Here is a 22,046-nt window from a genome sequence, read left to right on the forward strand (position 1 = left end):
AAGCGGATCAAGAAAAGGAGTGGGCAGACATCGGGCTATCCAATGAGACTCAGCATGTCGAGTGCAAAACTCGCGGATCTCAGCGGAGTTGAACTGCGAACCATTGTCTGAGACGATGGACTCCGGTAAGCCATACTGGCTGAAAATGCTGGATAGCACACGCAGCGTACTAGATGTCGTTAGAGGGGATACCGGAATGATTTCTGGCCACTTGGAAAAAACGTCAATCAAAACCAAATAGGATGTGTCGCGTATCGGTGCTGCGTAATCAATGTGGACCCGAGGCTAAGGCTTATCAGGTCGGGGACAGCGAACCGGTGAGTGATGTGGTGGGTTCTTGGCAGGTTGTTGGCATCGGAGCAGCGTTTTACAAAATGAGTGATGTGCTGGCCCATGTGCGAACAGTATGCGTAACTGCGAGCTACTGACTAAATACGGTTTATTCTTGGATGCCCACAATGGAATTGACGGAGGACTCAATGGAGTAAAGATTGAGGAATCACGACGCGATTTCCAAACACAGCAATTGTTGTCTCAGGTACTCCGATTAACGGTTGCTGACACTTCTCAAGACAGGACACAAACCTTGTGAATAGGCCAAAGGTGACTGCCGGAAATTACAGCTTTTCTGACACCGGTGCAGCGGACTAACTTGATGGTTTCTGTGTTTCGACCTCTTCATTCATGTTCGATTGTTCTAACCAGCTTGTTTTCTGGCGAGCACCACCTTTCAACCTATCCAGATAACAAGCCCATTGAATGAATGACTCACAGCTGGTTTACACTACCGACAACTGTTTTTATTCCAAACAGAAGGCAGGTATTTTTCATAACTTGCCATCCTCCGCCTACGTCAAATTTAGAATGCTGGTGACCTTTCTTATCAATGTGATCGCAGTTTCTTGCCTCAAGCAATTTTCGTGCATCAATCAACCCAGTGAAAAAGCCTTCAAAACCCAGTCGGACAGTGCTTAGCTTGTGTCTCTCGTATTAAATGGGAGTGACTTTGTTCACAAAGGCCAGGTTAATGCATATCTCATGTACAAAATCACACCCTAGTTCCTACGAGGAAACACATGTATGCACACATACAACGGTATGAAATAAGACTGATGGCTTTGAGGTACGATTAGCATTCGCTCGTCTCCAGAACAATGAGCCACCGCGTTTGGAACACGAAATCGTGCACCATTAAGTACATGACTGGAAGATATTGTGTAAACGTACTTAGCGGAGCACTAGCCCTTTGAAAGTGGTTGATTAGCCATGTGAGGCTGTTTAATGTCCCTTGTACGGTTAGGCGGAATATCCTCATTCTTATCAGGAATTTCAACGACAAGCTCATAAATTATTCGAAAGTGACCTTGGATGAAGATTTTTTTCCTTTTTAACCCCAGTATGTTCTAACGACAGGCTGTGAAGATGGAGCAGTATGTGGACACTAAAGTCGCCCTGACGGATCTACTTTGTTCAAGATCGGTGTCGTCATATGTACCGGATACATTTGCCTTTGGTTATGTGCACGTTCATTTTGGGGGGAAGAACCAGCGCGTTGATTTTTGCCTTTGATGTCCACTTTAGCCTGATAGCTGAAAGCAGAGACGCCTGCGTACCACATTGTATGAAATAAAAGTTGCAATGCTCACGGAAACAGAGTTCCAACAACAACAGGTAGGCACTCTGTTGAAGGGCGCGGGGAATACTCTGAAAGCTTTCCTTCAATGCCCATTGAGGCTATCATGACTTCATAAGGAATATATAACATTGACTTGTCACCGTGTATGGTGCAAATGTAACTTAACCTGGATATCATTTGCTCACAATGCGTTAATAAAAGCTAGCATCTCTGCTTTTTACTTGGAGATGGGTTAACTAGTTTCGTTTAAATGGGAAGACACTATCTGAAAGATATATAGGAGATGCGAACCAAGTCTTCTAGCATGTGACTTGATTACCTGAGCATCGAATTTTGAGTTGTTGGTCTACAAGTAAATACAATACATTAAATGGAAACCTTGTCGTAACTGAGGCACTATTTTACATAAGGATGTTTAAATATATCCATTTCTACCTTTTGAGGTGCGTTTTTCAGGCACGCGCATAATCATCATCGACAGCATGACATCAGTGTTCAACACTAATGCTTCACGGCTTCACGATGCTCCCGGCACGCGCGATAGACAGAAATCCGAGGATTGTTGATTTTGAACTCAGCAGTGCCTAGATCAATGTCCACTGAAGTCACAGTGACTGTATCAGTGGAAGCACATTCACAATTTTACTGAAAAACAATTTCGTGTGTCCGATGATGGCTGTGTTATTTTCTGAATGAGTATTTCTGGCTTCCGAAAAATTCACCAATGTCCTCAGAGGATTTGTCCCTACTTTGTGAGTTGTGTGGAACGCTCCTTTTCGAGAACATCCAACCCGTGTTCACATCTTGCCACTCGAAGAAAGCTTCAGGCGCAGATGCAGTAACTACCAAATACCTGAAACGCATTTTAACCGTGGGTTTAATGCTCTCTTCAATTTGTAGTGCGCAGAACAATTACAGAACGCAATAACACAGGTGGTGGAACATCTTCAAGATGGATTACTGGGATAAATCGTAAAGTGAGTTTTTATCATCTCGCCCGTAGTTTCAGGGGTATTTCACTCCAGTCAGATTCATAATACCCTGTAGGAATTATAGTGATTGTGGCTGCCGTAAGAGACAACCCCAGCGATAAACATGAAAGCATTTTTAACAACTGGCATGTTTTTTCCATGACAAAACTCCTGATTACAACTCTGACGAGAGAAGCCTTAAAGGCTGCAGATCGGTTTAAAACGTAGGAAGTGACCAGTTGGATCAAACTGACATGAAAAGTCTCTGCCGATTATAAATGTGAAATGGGCATATTTGTGTCAGCTGGTGGCACCACTTCAGGACCTTCATAGCCCACATTAAGAGACTTGTGGTGTACTCAAGCAGGCTGTTTATACGATATGCACTGTCAGGCATTTTGCGCTATGTCTAAAGAGTTAGGGATGTGTGGTTAGTTTGGTTTTAGGTTTGTCTAGACAACTGATTCGAGTACCTTACTCTCTCCTACCTCGTGACCAGCTGAGGCACCGCTTACGCATACTACTAGTCGATTACCCTGTTTCGTACATATGCTCATGTTCCCTTGTCAAATATTTGAGTTGCAAGCCTTTTGGCCATTTAAGCGTGTTCATCTCGTCAGCCCGAGAACCACTTTTGTGGTACTCATAATCCTTCTAATATGAGGAGCATATCGAACCGTCGAACCTTTACCAATAAAATTAGGCCTGCCTACTTTCAGTCCATTAGAAGACTCTTGTTCAGGAAACTGAATCCTCCCAGTAAAATCACGTATCATGTTAGCTCGTATAAAGACTTCGGTCATTTTGGTATAATGCCTTCTAAAAGTTCAACAAATTCAACACAAAAAATGGCAAACCGTTTCAGTTTTGTGCACTCCAGACACTGCCAATGAAGAAAGTTGAACGTTATTCTCCAGCTCTTCGTCCCACTCGTTGGAATTTATAGAAATAGGAGAATTTCCAACACGTTACTGTTTTGAGCTGTTTTCTGATTATTCTGTCGATGTTGATGACTACGGGTTGAATTTGCCGGCTTCGAATACTGAATTATTACCGAGCTTTCTGTTTTCTAGAATCGGCAACCAAGCAAATATTCACTCAACCTGCAAATCTAACTAAACCGTATACAGTAAGTCGATATACAATGGTCCTGTTGAGGCCGTATAACGTACAATTCTGATCAAATAGGTGTCTTTACAGTACGAAACCAGCCTGTCATCTTTTAAGTGTTATGAAGCATACCATGCACTCGTGTCATGAAACGATTTGTGTAAGGTGATGGTCTGTTCGGACAATATAAAGTTTCGGATCGGCTGCACCCCTCTTAGATCCCGTTAGTCGAAGCGGACTGCTTTTTGTACTTCACGGACTTTGGGGTGCGTAGTGTGTTAGACAAAATAAGCAACCTTGCACTGGATATTCACTGAACGATTTCTTATGTGAACAAAATTGGAGTGTACAGGTATCATAGAAGTGAGAATTAAGGATAACTTGAAGCTATGATCGGTGTTTCGATAGGGAACGGGAAGATCGTCTTGGGGTTGACTGTAAGTTAACCTGACAAACCTTATAACGATCTGCTGTACGTAATGATAAATGTGCTAATCACCATGAGCGAACTACACTTATTTGCATACCAATTTGGTTTTGACGGGAGACTCATCTGGAACACAGCTGAACCTCCCGCTTATGGTGTATTTAAGCGGGGACTGTGCCTACTTCATGAGCCCGAAGAAGGGCGAAACCGGTAGTGGGCTGTCGAAGAGCTTTCAGAAACCTGATGGGTAGTGTATCACGTCTATAATAACCACCATGTTTGGGACGGATCTAATTGGTGAAGGCCCGCATCCTAACCAACTGAAAAGAAGTCAGTATCGTGACCGAACAACTGGAAGGTGGCTCAGATGTGTCAGCCGGATACGTTCAATGTCCGCGCACACCATATTCGATGAGTGTACAGGCTCCAGGGATGCGTTACTTGGTGCGTGTGGCCTGACTGATCAGATTCGTTTGATTGGTTAGTAGTGTCGGTTTGTTGCTTTGTCAGCTGTTTCAATCCAACACATTGTCATCCGATCGTTTCAAGTGGAAACTCACTCAGCGCACAACTGGAACACGTTGTTGCGTGTTTTCTCCGAATAAGTGGGTCGGTCCAAACTGGTACCAGTACCACACGACTACTTCCTGAAGACTACCAGTCACAATGCACAATAAACACTGATCTCGTTTTAGAAATTCTTGCAAAACTATCGGCAGACTCAATGCTCAGCTACATTTCCCTTTTTGACATAAAATATTCATCAGGCCAGGTTGCTTGTCTTCTGAGGCGGAAGAATAACTAGTCAGCAAAATGCCTAGCAGGATAAGTTAGTGTAAGCTGTTGGACAAAATATGTTTTTTTTTGGTTGTGTGGGTGCGCGAATTTTAGGGTCTATGGGCTGGGGGGAAACTCATACGAATTGGAGGCAGGTCTAGGTTTCTTTTGGCTCACTTCGTTTAAGGGTTTCCGCTGAGTTTCGTTCACAGTATTTCTGAGTCTGTGTGAATGAGCTAGTACTATGATTATTAGGTTAGGGAGGAACTACATGAATTTCTGGATCGGGTTTAGCTTATTACATGAGAACCAGACTACTGCTAATGAATTCTATTGATTCACATTTGTAACTAACCCCACATGTCAGCTTGGGCTCTCTAAAACTGTCCTCCATACGCTTTCCTACTATATGAATTTTTCGATCGGGTTTGGCTTACTACATGAGAACTAAACTACTGCTAATGAATTCTATTGACTTACCTTTGTACTTCACCCCACATGTCAGCTTGGACTCTCTAAAACTGTCCTCCATACGCTTTCCAGCTCTCACATCCTACTCTGTTCACACTGAGATGCCTATTCACCTCCTTGGCCACCAGCCTCTGAGATGTTATCTATTCTATTCTCTGTGTCCGTTTCATGTCCGGTAACCGTTGAGTCTTTGATCAGCGCCTGGTATTCGTCCGCATGCCTTGGTGATGGGCAGTCATAAACAGCACACCAGTAAATCGACAAAGTTTCTGCAAACTTTTCTGAAAAGACAACTTATTGACTGGTTCCAAGCGTTAGCTTGCCAACTAACCAATGCTATGTGCCTATATTCATTCCAGTGGGTAACTCAAAATTGTCCGATAAACTAGTTGCAAAACTGCATGTAAATGAAGCCTTTATCAGCTGCACTGCATACGAAGAATTTTATGAAAAATTGCTTGCCCGGAATCGGTCGTCATTTAATGGATGGTTTCTTTTACGAAAGCTGTCATGATACTACTATATGATTGAAACTTCTAACTCCGTCTGCTTTCTCCTTTCATATGGACAACCACAAACCATTCAGTAACTCTGGAAGATAAACGTGCATTCATTTATTTTGTTCTGTTTATTAGTATCACCACTTATCCATCCTCCACAAAAATTTTTTATTCCTAATTAAACACAGCCACCATTTCCATCAATGAGCCTTTTGATTTGAGTATTGTTCTTAGTCAGTTTGACTTCACCATTGCAAAATGAACTGGTTCCTAAAGGCTATAGTTGGAAAATCTGCATCGTTTGAAAAGAACTGGTTTACACCAGTTATACTGAAAAAAATAGATTATAACAAAACATACCAAGGTAGGTCATTTGGACCTCTTTTCACTTGGCAGAGTGAATTAGCAGGGAAGCCTAATTAAAACTTTCAAGATTACTAGCCTTGCCAATGTGTCTGTCTTTTCCAGGTGACTGACCTTGAAGAACAGTAGTGAACATTAATTTAAGCAAGGGCGATAGGTGAATACTGAGCGATCTTCTTTTCTCTTCAGTCCTCTGTTCACGTCAGAGTAGGTAGGTGATAACCTGGAGCTTGAGTTGTCTACGATACAGCTCGTGTACTCTTTGAATTTGGGTCTCAAGTGTCGCAACCCGAACTTATGCAGAAAGCGGATGGGTCCAGCTTAACTGTCCTCTGGCCACTTGTCAATCCCACTTTTACGCGAAACCCAATACAGGAAGAGTAAACTGACAGCCTCCTGTCAGTTAGTCACTTGGTCATTTGGCCATATACAATAGCTACCAGTGCTACAGTTTTCTTAACTGAAGTTAGGGAGATTCAGACATGTGTCCCGCCGACGGACGCAAATAGACCAGATATGCGAGTGGTTATTTTGCTAGACTAACTCAGTCCACAAGTCCGTATTGGCGAAGATCCTCACCTCTATCAACTAAAACAGAGATTTCGAAAGATGATATGATTCCCCTGTTCATGTCCGCGTTTTACGTTCATGAACTACCTGCTGTTCCTGATTCCTTCTTCTCATGTAATAGTGCTCCGGATGCTGTGAGTGTTCAGAATCAGATTAGCACCTCGCTTTCTTACGTTTCCTCCCTTAGGATCATCGTCAACGAGATTTTACTGACAGCTTACATTTGTTTATTGCTGATAACACTTGTCGTCCAGGCCGTAGTGATGTGCAGCACCATGGCCTATCCCTAGCTGACAGCTTCATTTTATTGCCTCATTATCAGAATGTTTTTACCAGGGTGTATGAAATCCGGCTTACGATTCCGCGGGAGCTTCGGAGCATTCACGGTGTCTTGAGCATAATTACACGAGAATCAGAAACAGGTAGTTCCTGCACCAGACTTACAATACAGCGTAGATATGTGCGAAGGCCAATAATAATGCCGACTTCAGTTCTATCTACAACTCATTGCACTTGTCAGTTCACCTGCAGTTGTGGTGACAATTAAATCGGTATAACTGATGGGAAGCTTGAAACACGAGCAAACGTGCATGTGCCCAAAAACCTCCATATCTCGTCAGCTGAACCTAATCCAACGCTAATAGAATCCCGAGGCAAATCGTCGATCGCTAGGCGTCTAACTGATACAGAACAGAGAGTTGGGCTTCAATAATCGTTCCGGACCTTAGAATGAACACAGGTTGCAATGGAAGTTGAGGTTTCTTTGAGCCACATTGATTAATCGTCTTAAGCCTGTCCTGTGCACTCAGGATGACCTAAAGGACACTCTGAGACTTCCTTGGTTTTACTAGTCGGTCACGTTGTTTTAGAACCATGAATGTTGCAAACTGCACCGTATTATGTATGTTATGCCGTTTCACACGTCTTGCGGCGGAAGGGAGTGTGCGAAATAAATTCACCCTGTACCTTTGTTCTCATTGTTGTTTGTATCAAATTGACGGGGGGTGACAGTGCTTTTGAATCCCATTTTATGTTTCCTTGTCGACCCACCTAACTTCACTTTTCCACTTGAGCTCATATGACCGTCAAAAATGGACGAACAGACTATGCTTATGTAGCACTCAACAAACAGATGACAGTGGAAACGGAAGGCAACTTTCGAGACCACAAATATTCAACTGGAGCATTCAAGGCATATCGACTCGGCTCAGTGGCGGGGCCAGTTAGGGTTTCTGTTTACCTGAGATCGTATGTGAGTTCTTATTTTTGCAAGAAGAGAAAGGTATGACCTCCGTGCTAGATGAAGCGGCTGAAACATTCCGTCCTAACATGTGGCGGTTTGATTTTGGGCTATAATATGGTGATAAACTACAAGAAAGGAAAGGACACAGTAACCTGAGTTAAAACGATCGACCGAAACCTACATTACCCATCAGAGATTCACATAGACCTCCCAACTCTTATTGTGCATATTAGGGTGTGTTGCATGTTCGAGCCATATTTGGAACAGCTTTTGGCTGTGATCTGGCTTGGTCTCTTAACTATGGACCTAATTCAACAATATGAACATTTAAGTCACTGTCGCATCAATTAATCTTCCTTACCCAGATTGTTGTGTTCTGTGACATGTACGCACAAGTGTTGGTACTGTTGCTTTCAAAGTTGCATGGATCGTTAGCCAAGTTAATTTTTCTGCCATTCAAGTGCCCATACACGTTGGTAGTGGTTGACAATATAAGCTTCTTTACCTGAAGACCAACTGCAAAGAAACATGCTTCTACGAAACATGATCATACCATTAGATCACACTGCACGGTTAACTGCGCTTATCCATCGTGAGAAACACAGCTGGGTGGAATGATGGGCAACCTCGCTTTACAGGGGTTGTGGAAAGATCGATTACAGTGCATGAAAGCGTCATTTGCTGTGTCCCAGTGACCGCAATTCAGATTAAATTTTGTATGGCGTGACAACTTTACAACTACCGTTCGCTGCAGAGGTTAGGTACATTATTTGACCAGACACTGTTCCGAACTCCCATCAAACCTCAAGTGTATATCAGCGTCAAATTACTGATCCTTATTATTTTTTGCAAATATTGTACACCGGTCTTGTTTTAGAGCGTACAGACGACTGTAATTACACGACGAGGTAGGCCCTTTTTAATGAGACCATGTATGGCAAACAGCCCGAGGGGTAATTGAATCGCGGCACAAAAATTCAGTCCAATTCCATGTGCATACCATGAACGCACTGGCCTGGTGCATTATTTCTAGCGAATGGTGCTTTAGCCCATAGGAGTGACATAGATCAGACCCAAACAAACCATTCAGAAAATGGAGCCAACAGTCAAATGTTATATGGGTAACGGCTGCGTGACAGCAACGAACATCAGGAGTGACAAACAAGAACATTTTTAGTCAACCAGAGTTGAGAGGCGCAAAGGACCATCTGGTGCAGTTGAGGGGCACATAGCAAAGCCCGTCTTCCATATGTTCCTGACCGGGATCAGATCACCACTACTCAGGTCATATTTGCTGTATATTCCTCCTTCGGTAAGAAACAGATCCAATGGACGAAACGGTCCGCTAGTCCACCCATCATGATTGCGTGCGGCGTCATCCTCCGATAGGCCTTTGGAGCGGGCCAAATTGTGTGCGATGGTATTTTGGAAGTACTTCATGGTGAGGGAAATATCCTGGAAGATTTTGCCGCTGTGAAGGCAAAAGAAAACCACAATTTACCAGGTTCCAAATAGGTCAGATGAATAAATCGCTGAAATCCGGAAAGTTCTGCATTATAAAACCCTTTGACGTCATTGAATTATATTTTCCTTTAATTTCACACGATTGCTCTATCATCACAAAAGAAGTCTGCTCCACCACCTCAGGCAAGGTGCACTGGAGATCATCACATCGGCACATCGGTTGGAATTTAGTGGCCAGTTTACTTAGGAATAATGACACGCAGTTCCTTGATTGCTTTATCATTACAAAAGAAGTCTGCTCCACCACGTCAGGCAACGTTCACTGGAGGTCATCACATCAGCACATCGGTTGGAATTTAGTGGCCACTTTACTTAGGAATAATGACACGCAGTTCCTCGAATGCTTCAGATAATAGCGTCGGGTTTGCCACATCCGGTCTGCCGAAGCTTCTTGATTCTTATAGTTCCTAGAACTCAGACGTTCAAGTTAGACAGCACCAAAAAGTTTCTTCACAGTCAAGTAAGGAACGATACCCTACTGGCTTTCACTGCTGTACCTGTGCAATTGTAGTTACGCATTTTTCCTGTTTATCGAACCCTGGTCAGCTTTTTTAACGCTAAAGTTACACCGAATGTACAGTACTTCTTGCTCCGGGGAATACCTTCAAGCGAAAGCAGAATAATGCACCGATGACGTCTGTTCCACTTGGGAGGGGTGCTACTAGCTCGAATGCTTGGCGTATCAGCTCAGTTGGATCTTAGCTGTAACTGAAGAGAATACCGACAGCTCATGTTGGGTGATGGCCACTGATTTTAGTTGCATCCACGTGTCTTAGTGGGTTTATGTGAACGAGCAGTCCAACGTTTTACTGTGTATAGGGTAAAAGAACTTGTTACTCAATAGTGTTACATTTCTTCGTCTGAAATATTTCAAAGGCCATCAGTCTTACATTTGGGGTAATAGAGAACGGGTAGTTTTAGTCATACCAGGTGAACCTCAAATGCAACCACACATGAGATAAGCTGTCGTGTCTTAAAATTTTAGTAGAAAAAGAACAAAAGGAATTAGTGGGAGCTTGATAATCGACTAGTTTTTGGCTCCATCACCTTCAGTCGCTATTTCAGCTGTGACGTATTCCAGTAAACGCTGTTGTGAAAGTATCCTGAACCAAAATACCGTTACTTAGTAAATACAGACTATTGGGTCAAAATGCTAGATTGAGTAGGCTAGCATTATGTACAGAATTTCAGTTAGTCCATCAGAAATAGGTCATCAATGAATGCTGCTGTGGTTACGCAGAAACAGTTTGCTCAGTTAGCCCGACCGAACTAGTTACAGGTTGATTAGTCATGAACGAATGGCTCATTAACCGCATGAGTGACTTCCATTCCTTTGTCTGTCTGAATTCCGGCTCGGCGTTTCTGCAATCAAACTTAATCAAGTTTGTGTTTACTCGGTGGTATGAAATAGTGAAAGATCGATAGGATATGGAGAAAACCTATAAGTTTGCTTAGCTATGCGAACACTGCACATTTTAGGCTGATAGCACATATTCGGAAATCCACCCTCGATCAGTATCTTTTGGCCCTAGGGGATGATCTTATCCCACCGCTTCACCTCTCAAGTTCCTCAGTAAGATATATGGTTGTCTACATGAACCGAAGCCCGTCAGGTACTGGAAACACTAGTTACACCTGTTCGGTCGTATGCCTTCGATTGCTATAGTTGCTGAGCCGTATAGCCCCACACAAAACTGCCTATTCCCATCATCCGACAAGCCTGAATCCGTCTGGTAGTTTTGCCTCCTGTCTCCTGTTACTACACCGAATGTAGAAACCAAATGAGCAAGCCCTTTGTATCACGCCCTGGCCTCACCTACCACACACTCGGTGCTCAGAACCACAGCCACAGCCACAGAGTCGTGAAGCCGATCACCACCCTATTGCAGCGCAGACTGGTGACACGCAACCCAGAGCTAGCAAGGTAAACAATCGAGCGCGTACACTGGCACCGAGGGCGACTGACGCATCCCTCTCAGGCTTCCGACCGCAGACACGGCACCCATGCGGATAGCTGTGTAAACGTAGGTGGGACCGATAGTCAGTTAACGGTCCATTTTTCCTGTCTCCGCGGCCTCGTTCCGACTACAATTCACATGCTCCAAGCCAAACGCACCGCACTTTGTACGAACCACAATACTTTTATCACCATACCCCTACAATATGGTGATAAGACGTCCTTGTTTGGCATTGATGCAAATCAGCTGTTATGTAAGTTTATCAAGCGGCGGCCTGGTGCAGTACATTCAGTTGCTCAAAAACACCATAGACGAGAGATTCAGCTGGGCTTCAGGTGAATCTCGCGTCAAAACCATATGATCATGCAAATGGGTGCATTTCGCTAATATCGGGTAATTTGGTTTCCAGTAGAACATTTGGTTAACGGAAACTCTGGGATTATGCCTACGTGATGAGCCCCTAGAGGGGCGAAACCGGTAGTGGACTGTCGAAGTGTTTTCAACAACCTTATGAGTAGTGTATTACGTCTATCAAATCCTAATTCTAATTTGCTCAGCCTTAGCCATATTTATTGCTTTATTCTCACAAAAATACAAAACTCCGTAGTGCAATAAGCTGAAGAGAAATTGGGCTTAGCTTAAATTTAGAATCCCATTTGCTAAAATATGTCCTTTCTGAGTACAGCCAAGAATGATGAGCCCCTAGAGGGGCGAAACCGGTGGTGGACTGTCGAAGTGTTTTCAAGTGTTTTGCTAAAAATATGTCCTTTCTGAGTACAGCCAAGAACTTCCACTGAGCTTCTGACTCATTTGACGGCACTTATTTTTTTTTAAGAAGCACCGTTCTGGAGTACCAAAATTGTTTAGAGGTATTGTCTGATTAAGGCGTCTGCCGAAGACAAAATCGTAGTGTAACAGAACTAGGAAAATCTTGTTCCGTGTCTATCATAAAGCTATAAATGGACTTTACTGAAATGGGACCATCAAGTCGATAAGTCATCATAATTCCAGAAGAATTATGGAGGTATGCCCATGTTAAGAAAGCCGCCGTTTGAGATCTGCTGAAGACTCGAGATGTGACGTTTCCTTGAACGAACTGACAAAAACACTACTTATAAGATCAATATTTCTTTTTTGAGTCTCATCGAGTTAGAGGGGAGCTGGGCGAAAGGAAGCTGGATCATTATATTTATATAAAAAAAGTGGTTTTACCGCAATAGGTGACCCACCTTTTATCCGTTCTTGAGGCGTTGTAAAACACTGCACCTAAATGTCGTGTACTAGAAGGCGGGACGTAGGTAAATTGAATTTTCAAACTTTTTAGTCTGATGACCTCCTGAGCATTTCCATTCGGGGTGAATATATCACTGCAGGCTTTTTCTTTGAACTTGTCTATGTCAACTACATTCCAGCAAGTCATTGAGGTTTCCGTCGTTGAGTTTGGATACTTGATTAGCTGCGAAAACACAGCGTACATTTGACTTTTGGACTTGAGGTAATTCAGTGCAATATGTTCCACAATACCTCTGTTCTGAAGGCCTATCAGCTTTTCTAAGCTAACTAGGTGAAGCCATTTGTTTGTGGGAAACTCAGTTTCCCTGAGGAATATTTCCACGTCATGGAAATATCTTTCTGCCATGGTGTCCTCCAATGTACCATTCGAATTCGGAGTTACACGGCGCCATTCAAGATGGCCCCTGTACGTTTGTACAAAGGTGAACTTGAAGATCAAGATGTTTGTAACCAACATGATGAAGAATCCTAGGATGATGAAAACACGAATCAGCAACCAAAATCGGCGTAGCTTTAATGTATTCAGGACATCAAAACATTGTGGCTTTGGTGTGTTCTCCAGTTGTCTTGCCAATATGTCTTGTTTGGTCCCGTTCTCGGATTCGTTTTCGGATTCAGAGTTTATAAATCTTTCAACATCTACGTAGCCATCGTCTGTGGATTCTAATAGGTAAACGGTGGTGAATGTGAGGAAACGGACAAGAATATAGCACACCAACGTCGAAGCCTTCACCAAAATACTGACCGAAACAGTCGATTCGTGACATGCACTCAGGTAAGCATTCATAATTCCAATGGGAATTTCCGACAGGAATATATTGAGCACATTTGCAATATCCACAAAAAACCACGCATCCGGTTCGTTCCAGAGGGTATTGACCCACACTGCAACGTCTATTCCGAAGAATATCATTTCCGCGGTATTTAGTATGAATAGAATAACTAAGATGAAAAGGGGCGTTCGGTCATAAACTAGGCCAGGTTGCTGAAGGACAGCGTCGCGAAAAATCATCCAGCTGAGGAACATACTCACAAACGAGCAGGAAAGAATACAAATCATGTAGACCAGCCGAAACCATGCTTGCCGATAGAGTCTGCGAACAAACGTTATGGCCCATCCTCGAATATCACAGGGTGGTTGATTTGCTGGAATAGTTTCGTTTAAGTTGATGGCATCAGATTGGTAGAATTGGTCTTGCTTCCCATATGAATGCATTTGTGCTTCGGACCAAGCTCTTCGCTTCATGTTTTGCTCGGCTATAAGTCCTAATATCCTAAAACAGTCACAACAAATGCTGGTAACGATCGATCCACAGAGGGACAAAGTTGCGGGCTGAACGGAGCTCACCAGTATGTCTAGTTCTTGTGACGAACAATGATCACTATCGATCGTCGTAGTTTCGGGTAGCTATTGATCAGTTAGTGGATCTAGTTTTCATCCTAACACTAGTGTGTGAGAACTAATCCGTCAGTCACTTTCGCTTTCTGGGTTTTCGGCTGTCCGGGAAAGGAAGTTTGTAAGACAGTGCTATTCACACAACAAATAGCGGATAGTTGAGGATAACCGCCAGTGGGAAATGTGTTCGAAACTACCTGAGGCAAATACCTTCCAACTCTATTGTTTTTGGTCCAGCTCAGAGTCCTCATGGTGGTGTGACTAAACAACTTGTGAAGATACCTCACCAGTTCTGAAAAACTGAGCCGCAATAAATGGCTGAGGAGTAGTCCGCTTGCTAAAACGCTTTGATGGGGTTAATAGCACATACTCCTCTTTGTATTAAGGGGAAAACGACAGCTTTTGCACTGATTTCGGGGATTTATACTTTGGAATCCACAGACAATTTCACGGACTGAAAGAAGTGAGAAGAGTTGTAGTCCGTTTCTGGAAAACTAGGCCGTATTGTTTTACAGGAATCAATAAAATACCCGTGACTGACAGTTTACTCTCTCAGATGTAGGCCACCTGGTAAGCTAGAGACTACTGACTAATTACTAAGTTCTCACGTGACTCCTGCTGATGGGATCATGTCTATCCGCATGATAACTGGGCTGAAGAATGCGGTAGTAAAGCAAATCCCGCAAAAGCCCACAATCTACTGGTACTCGAAAACCTCTTCGGCTGATAAACGTGACTAAGTTTAACTCGACCCGACTGCGGTGATACTTGCTGAGGGTGAAGATGAGCTAGAATAAACTAATTCGCTTCGCAATTGTTCTCTGCAACGTTTCACTTGACCATCAACGACAATTAGGGTGCGGAAAACTGGTGCTTTTGAAAACTAGCGGACGAAAAGAACAATTGGGGTGTCTGCTGTTTACTGCCCGAACCGCTGACAGACCGGACGGGAGCTGCTTGCATGAGCAAGTAACAAAACCTCACAAAGTATGTGTCGCGCAAGCGAGGCGGTGCGGCCACTAACAGGTCACCTGCTTGTGCCGGCCTGTCGACAAGCCCCACATCTGGAATCCCCTGAGGGAAGGAAGATCTGTAGACTTTCGGCTGACGAAAGTAGTCTTGGCCACAAAATTTAATGCTAACCTTTGTAACAGCTGCCTTTACTTGTGCTGGCCTGTCGACAAGCCCCCTGAGGGAAGGGAGATCTGCAGACTTCCGGCTGATGAAAGTAGTCTTGGCCACAAAATCTAATGCTAACCTTTGTAACAGCTGCCTTTATTTGCGTCTTCCCACTGCATTGGAGATTTAAAAAAAGTGCCAATCTCCGGTTTGTTGCAGACGCAAACGTTTGTACCACTCTCCGCCCAGTGTATCTAATGCACTGGAGGGTGGAGAATGCATCTGCCTCAAAAACACTCCAGCTTTCAGGGTGATGTCACGAAATGGCTACTACACCAGACGGTATTTGTCGTATACAGTGTGCGGGACAGCGGGGTTCAGAGGTAACTCAGACCCGAAGTGTAGAAGAAACCAATCACTGGAAGACCGTTTCACCGATTCATCTGATGTTGATTCACTTGATGCTCTTTACCAATTTGGTGGCGTGTTTTGTTGTTCGCAATCTATAGTCGTATTTGTCACTCGTCGCTGATCCGATGTACTACACCAGGCAGTGCTTGTTGGCACCACACTGACGATGTTACCTCAATCGTTGATGGAACTTTCACAGCCCAGCTGCCAAGCTTGGCGGAAAGACCAACAACCAAGTATGCAAATGGAACTTTGATCTTATTTGCAGTTCCACCGCACTTTGCTGAGGGTTACGCGCCTTGCACACGTTTCTCGTATAAACGAGTACAGTCCACTCTTATGATGACTTTATTTCCAGTTTTTCCAGTTGACAATAACGTTTATCGAAGGAGGGATATTCGGTGAATCGGTAAGTGGAACTGAACTACTGAAAAAGATGCTTCCGTTTTTTGTCAGTGATTTACACCAATGCGGCTTTCAAAGCTGAACTAAAGAAACATTTATTCCTTGTTTTTAAAGAAGCCACTCTTAGCAATTCCCTTATGAGCCGAAGATGCTTTTACCTGCTTTGATCGTGAGCGCTCACTCGGCCGGGGTCGAACGTGAGGGAGAAATCGCACTCGGATTTGTTGCGTAAGGTACGGATTTTCTACAGGGATACTGATCATTGACCTTGACATATGTTAATTTGAACAGGAATGTTGCAATGTCGTCCTCATCACGTCGAACGTACTGGGACGGCTCCCATAACGTACGGCGCGATTGGCAATCTGTTGGAACATTGGTAACTTGGGTGCATTTATTGGTAGTTGATCAGGTGGCTGTTGACCTTTGGCAACTAACTTACAAACGTTTCGTTACCAGTCGAGAAGACAATATTAGAGCGCATCGATGCTACCTCATCGAAAGGTAATGAAACGTTTGCAAGGCAGTTGCCAACCACAGCGAAGGGGCTAACGGTCGTCTTATCGACTACCAGTGTTGTTTTTTACTACTTCGTCCAAAAAAGGTTAAACTGTTTACCAGAGTGCGAGCTTACAATGAACATTTAGAGTAGAAACAGGTGCAAGTGGACCACATGAAACTTTCACCAATTTCAAAAGCCATGTGAATCTAAGAAACATTGTTCAGGCTCGAATCGAAGCAAGACAATATAGCATATATTTTCTAGTGTAATTCTTCATTGGTCCAAGTTAAGAAGACATTATCAGCCAAACATGTGCTTGCACTGACACTAGTAGACCATTAGCCTCCACAGCATAAATAGATAAATAAAGAATTCCGTAGTTTACTGTGATATCTTCCAAAACAAATTAGCTATCGTGCGTACTGAACGAAATCCTATATGAGATGGATAAATAATCAAGAAAGGTTGGGAAATCTGCCTATTTCTTCCAAAACTTTCCCTGTCAGACCCTGCCATTCCGAATGAATGCGAGTTTTGATATTGTATTGGATGAAGCCATAAGCCCATGAACATGAGTTAAGCTCTGTTCACTATAGATTACTTAAACGGGATTGACATCCTGCAAGCAGAAGACTCATGGCTATGCCAGTCGGTTGTTACGACTGGTAAAAAAACGGAAATTCGGCTTAAATATAAGGGGAATCCCTGGCCACGTAGCAATCACTATAGATGTGTTCACAGTGCGCGACTTCCTGTTGTCGGGTCCCACATTCCGAATGTGTCGAATTTGTTTTCTGGCCCTGCTCATCGGACCATCATTAGATTGAGATATATACGACTGTTCTCGACACCCGCTATTCGTTGGACGGCAGTACAAGACCGTGTCATGAATAATATTGAAGGCAAGATATGCGGAAGACTCATTGTTCTATTTCCTCGTTCTCGTGTGTATAGTGCTGACTGCGTTACCCTCATCAAGATATGTAAAGTTATTGGCATGTGTTTGCCTACTTGGCGGAGGCGCGTGACTACATCCCTGCCACAACTTCCAGTCGTTCTGCAGGTCTCTTGGGTTTCAAAATTATCAGTTCTACCTAAACTAAGCGCCTTCTATCGCTCAGCTGAACCACCTTGTTTCATTTGCTACAAGGGACGATAGCGAAATGAGTCAGTTTACGTTAGCTCATCATCACCGACCAAGCTAGCTCCAGTTAAGCTTAGTTACACGTATCGACCGGGGTAAGGCTCGACTGCCAACCGGGGTGAAGCCTGGTCAGCTTTGCGCGCCTCCATTCTGGAACACAGACCACGCGAGCAAGTCCAGGTAGCGACTAACCACCAACTCTCCCGCCTCAACCACTTTGCGTCGACGGGATAGCTTGCGGATGCTGTAGGCCAAGCGTTAGGAACAAACCCAAGTGAAGCAGCTCACCGATTAACTCGGTTCCAATGAAAACCCCATTTGAACTTAAACTACTCACCGAGTGATTCAAATTTTTCTGTGTCAAAGAGGGCATGAGTGCACAGGTACCTCAGTAAATACATGGGGCTGTTTCAGCCGACACGATAGGGTATCGGTATATGATTCCAAAACTGCCCTTGAAAACGGTATCCAGTTCTCGTTGATTTTTTCAGGTACTTTATGGCGCACTGCTATGAATTTCGGGTCTTGTTCACTACACTACTATTGACTAGATTTCGTTCCAAACATCTGCTCTAGAAATGACTGATTTGGTTATTGAATCCAGCTCGACCTCTTGATTGCTTACTCTGCCTATGTACCTTTGGTCTCCACTTGCTTTGCTTATCCGTACCCGCTACTCACCTTGCTGCAAAGGCCGTCCAGTTCGACACTTGTGTATTAGCATGTGTATCTGTGTGTGAATTGCGCAGTTGACCTACTTACCCATATGCGTTCGTGGCCGGACCAAGAGACTGTCGTCGGAATGGATGACCGCACACCACTGAGCCGACATTCCGCTCACCGTGGTCTGGTTTGCGGACGTTGACACTACGCTGTGCCGAGCAGTGGCAGACTTGTACACTTGTTGACGCCACCAACGTAAATAATTGAATTTTGCTGCATAAAATTGCTTGCCCTTGTGTAAATAGTACCGTAGACTTTCGAACCCAATTCTTCCTTTTGATATTCGGGACTGTCGAACCTACGTGTCGCTCAAAGTTCCGTATCGGGAACCTTAACGGTAGTGTACAGTTTCAGTAGTTCTGATTTGTCTGTGCACAATACTGTGTATCCGTCATCAGATCGATTAATAATTCAGGCAACACAGAAGAATTGTAGAAAGAATTCAAATGAATGACCTGCCACGATCGGCATGACTAGTGGCATCGCATGTGACGCTGAACACTGGAAATCTAGTTAGTTTGTTGGAATGGAATGGATGACCTCAAATCTGAGTGCAAAACTGCCCCATCGAGATGTTCATTAGATGAGTGATGTGCTAGACAATTTTCCTAACTGACGTACTTCCACTTTATTGAGTCACTTGCACACTAATTTACTGTAGCACCCAAGAATTGACAGAGTGGGTTAGATCTGTCACGCCTGTGAGCATACTTGGTTCCGATCGAGTAAAGTTTTTTTTTTGACCTCCCAGGCGCATTCATTATCTCTCTTACTGAGGCAAGAAACGTGGCAACTGCAACGCACATCGGCGCTGATAATCGCGACTGAGAGGCTCTGGATCAGTGCTTCTCATTTGCAGGACCCATTTCATATTAACCATTAGCTGAAGTATCTGGCGCAAGTTCCGCGCAAGTGACGCGAGCAGCTAGTTACCCAGATTTCCTATATTTGGCCTTATTATTTGTAGAAGACCTTCGGATTCAGGTATAGCGAACGTGTGATTTCCAGCCTAAGCAACTCGATGCTTTCTGAGTGTGGCAACTTAGTGTTTGCTCATTCGATCTAAACATAATGATGCTCTGAAATATTGGTAGCTTGGGTGAGTTTATTGGTTGTTGATCAGGTGGCTGTTGATCTGTTCGCCGAGCTTGGCAATTGGCTTGCAAACGCTTTGTCACCATACGAGGAGACATCATCACTGCGCACTGATGACGATGATATTAATGCTCATAGTGCAATGATTGCCACAGCACCAGTATTTCCACCAAATACGATCATTTTGCATACGAATCTGGTTTTTATAGGAGACTGTTGTAAACGGGAGATTCACCGGAGTCTCCCGTAAGTCAAATTCATGTACAAATGTATGGATCTGCGGGGTTTCGCGCAGTTTGGGTTCAGGTAAAACATAAGGCTGGTGAAAACTCGGGGAGTGCGCCTATTCGAAGAGATTCAAGAAGGATGAAACCGAAGTTTTCAGCAATCCTGCGGTAGTTTCTTGCATGAAAACTATGTCTCCCTTTCATACAATAAAATATCCGAGCAGACTCAGAATCATATCGCTTCTTATGTCTACCAGTTCTACCTTAAATTTTCTAGTGCCTGGCCTCTGCTGCCTAGTTCGTCTACATTTCACAGGCACAGCCCCACTAGATCAGGCATAACGTAATGATACAGGAATAATGCGGTAGTTCTTGCATGAAAACTATGTCTCCCTTTCATACAATAAAATATCCGAGCAGACTCAGAATCATATCGCTTCTTATGTCTACCAGTTCTACCTTAAATTTTCTAGTGCCTGGCCTCTGCTGCCTAGTTCGTCTACATTTCACAGGCACAGCCCCACTAGATCAGGCATAACGTAATGATACAGGAATAAATAATCTATGGGAATCAACTCATCCCACGAATTCTTTTGTGAATCCAAACGAATGAACCAAAACCATTAAGAACAATAATCCAGGTAAGTGAATAAATAAAAGCCTTTTCTCTATAACGAAGCTCCTCTGGACAAGGAATGAGTGCACGCACCAGCTCAACGATAACCCTTCTTTATCGCAAGATGTTGGGGCCTACGTGATCAGCCGGTACGAAATTATCAGTTTTATCAACTTGGATTAGTCTGATAGCAAGAGAAATACACCGAATGTTGTTACAGCGTGGCGTCGTTTGCGTATTTTAATTAACTCTCAGGTCTCTAGAAAGTCTCCATGTTCGATTGGTCGAGCACTACGGATCAGACCTACCCGTTGTCCCACTATAAAAACTAAGGTCACTGATTTAATGAAATTGTGCTGCGTGAGTGGCTTCCGCCTCATAATAGAGCAGTCCTATGGAGACGATGTTTCAGACAGGACAGAGATTTGACTCATTGTCTAAATTCTTTTGCGAGTGAAGTACTCAAAAAAGAGAACGATTTGCCTGTGAAATTCGAAGTTTTTTTGGAAGCCTATAGAACTCCCTTGCCTGATTATGGTCCGTCACTGGCACAATTCAAGTCAGAGCATTTCCGGCGTCCACTGATACGTTTGTAAGGCATGTTTTTTGTGTGTATGTCTAAACATTCTACATGTTTTAAGGTAATGGGAGTGAAGAAAATGTAGCGACATCATCGGCTGCCAGGCAGATACCTTGGAAGTGCACCGTGAACGTTGATGGTCTTATCTATGCAGGCGTATCGTGGATTGCACATTTCCGTCTCATGTGTTCTCACACTAGTTCTCTAGAGTACTATTATTGTAAACTGTGTAAGTTTCCCAAATGGACCTGTCATCGATTTGTTCCATCTAGCAAGAGTAGGGCTATGGGGAAAAGCATGTGTAGTGCTATGATCTCATCACAAGGTTATTTGACGGAGTTACAACTACGTATACGTCAAAGAATGTGCAACTGCATTGCCTCACTGCTCTCGTGAAAACGCTGTGGATTGACATCAAACAAGGATAGGTCGTAAGCCTTCTCGCATCTGAAATATTTAAGTCTGTGAGTGTTACGGGTACCCTCTTGTGATATACATCGAAAGTGTAGTTTGTTCCTCTACGGCATAAAGTCGCTCTTTGTTGAATGTTTCGAAACTCAAAACGAGGCGAAGTCGTCTACCGCAACGTATGATCAGTTTTTCATTTTCTGGTGTCAAATAGGAGACTATTAGGCGGGATGGCGCCAGTGAGAGAGTCATCAGGCCACCATTGAATCATTTAGACCAGGCGCTGAGCGAATGCCTGCGCTAGCAATACAGTTGTCAAAGCAGTCTACCACTTGTTGTGAAGAAAATGTAGGGTGAGATTGAACTGCATTGCCTTCATCTTGACTTCAAGACCGATTCACTCAAAGGCATCGCTAAAGTGGCTGAACGGTAGCAGGGACCATCGAGTGGCTGCACGTGAAACCAATGCCCAGTGTAGCGGCGAATCGAAGAACAGGGAAGAACACATCTGTAACTGTTGTCGCACACCGCCACAGTGAACAAAACAGACGTATGAAAGAGCGCATCGATCAGTGGT

General features: G+C 43.7%; 2 protein-coding genes across 2 annotated transcripts; one reads left to right on the forward strand and one right to left on the reverse strand.

The window, feature by feature from the left end:
- Window positions 1-242: 242 nt before the first annotated feature.
- T265_00001 (hypothetical protein) lies at window positions 243-22,008 on the forward strand (the record flags this gene model as incomplete). Its single annotated transcript, XM_009163658.1, has 4 exons — window positions 243-317; window positions 16,137-16,178; window positions 19,667-19,884; window positions 21,861-22,008. 4 exons carry the CDS (start codon window positions 243-245, stop codon window positions 22,006-22,008), a joined length of 483 nt encoding a protein of 160 aa, XP_009161922.1.
- On the reverse strand, window positions 9,184-14,197 carry T265_12414 (hypothetical protein; the record flags this gene model as incomplete). Its single annotated transcript, XM_009163830.1, has 2 exons — window positions 9,184-9,539; window positions 12,780-14,197. Coding segments are annotated over 2 exons (1,716 nt in total), but the record flags the coding sequence as incomplete, so codon positions are not given.
- Window positions 22,009-22,046: the final 38 nt, after the last annotated feature.

This window comes from Opisthorchis viverrini (genome assembly GCF_000715545.1).
Source record: "Opisthorchis viverrini unplaced genomic scaffold opera_v5_1, whole genome shotgun sequence".
Lineage (NCBI taxonomy): Eukaryota > Metazoa > Platyhelminthes > Trematoda > Opisthorchiida > Opisthorchiidae > Opisthorchis > Opisthorchis viverrini.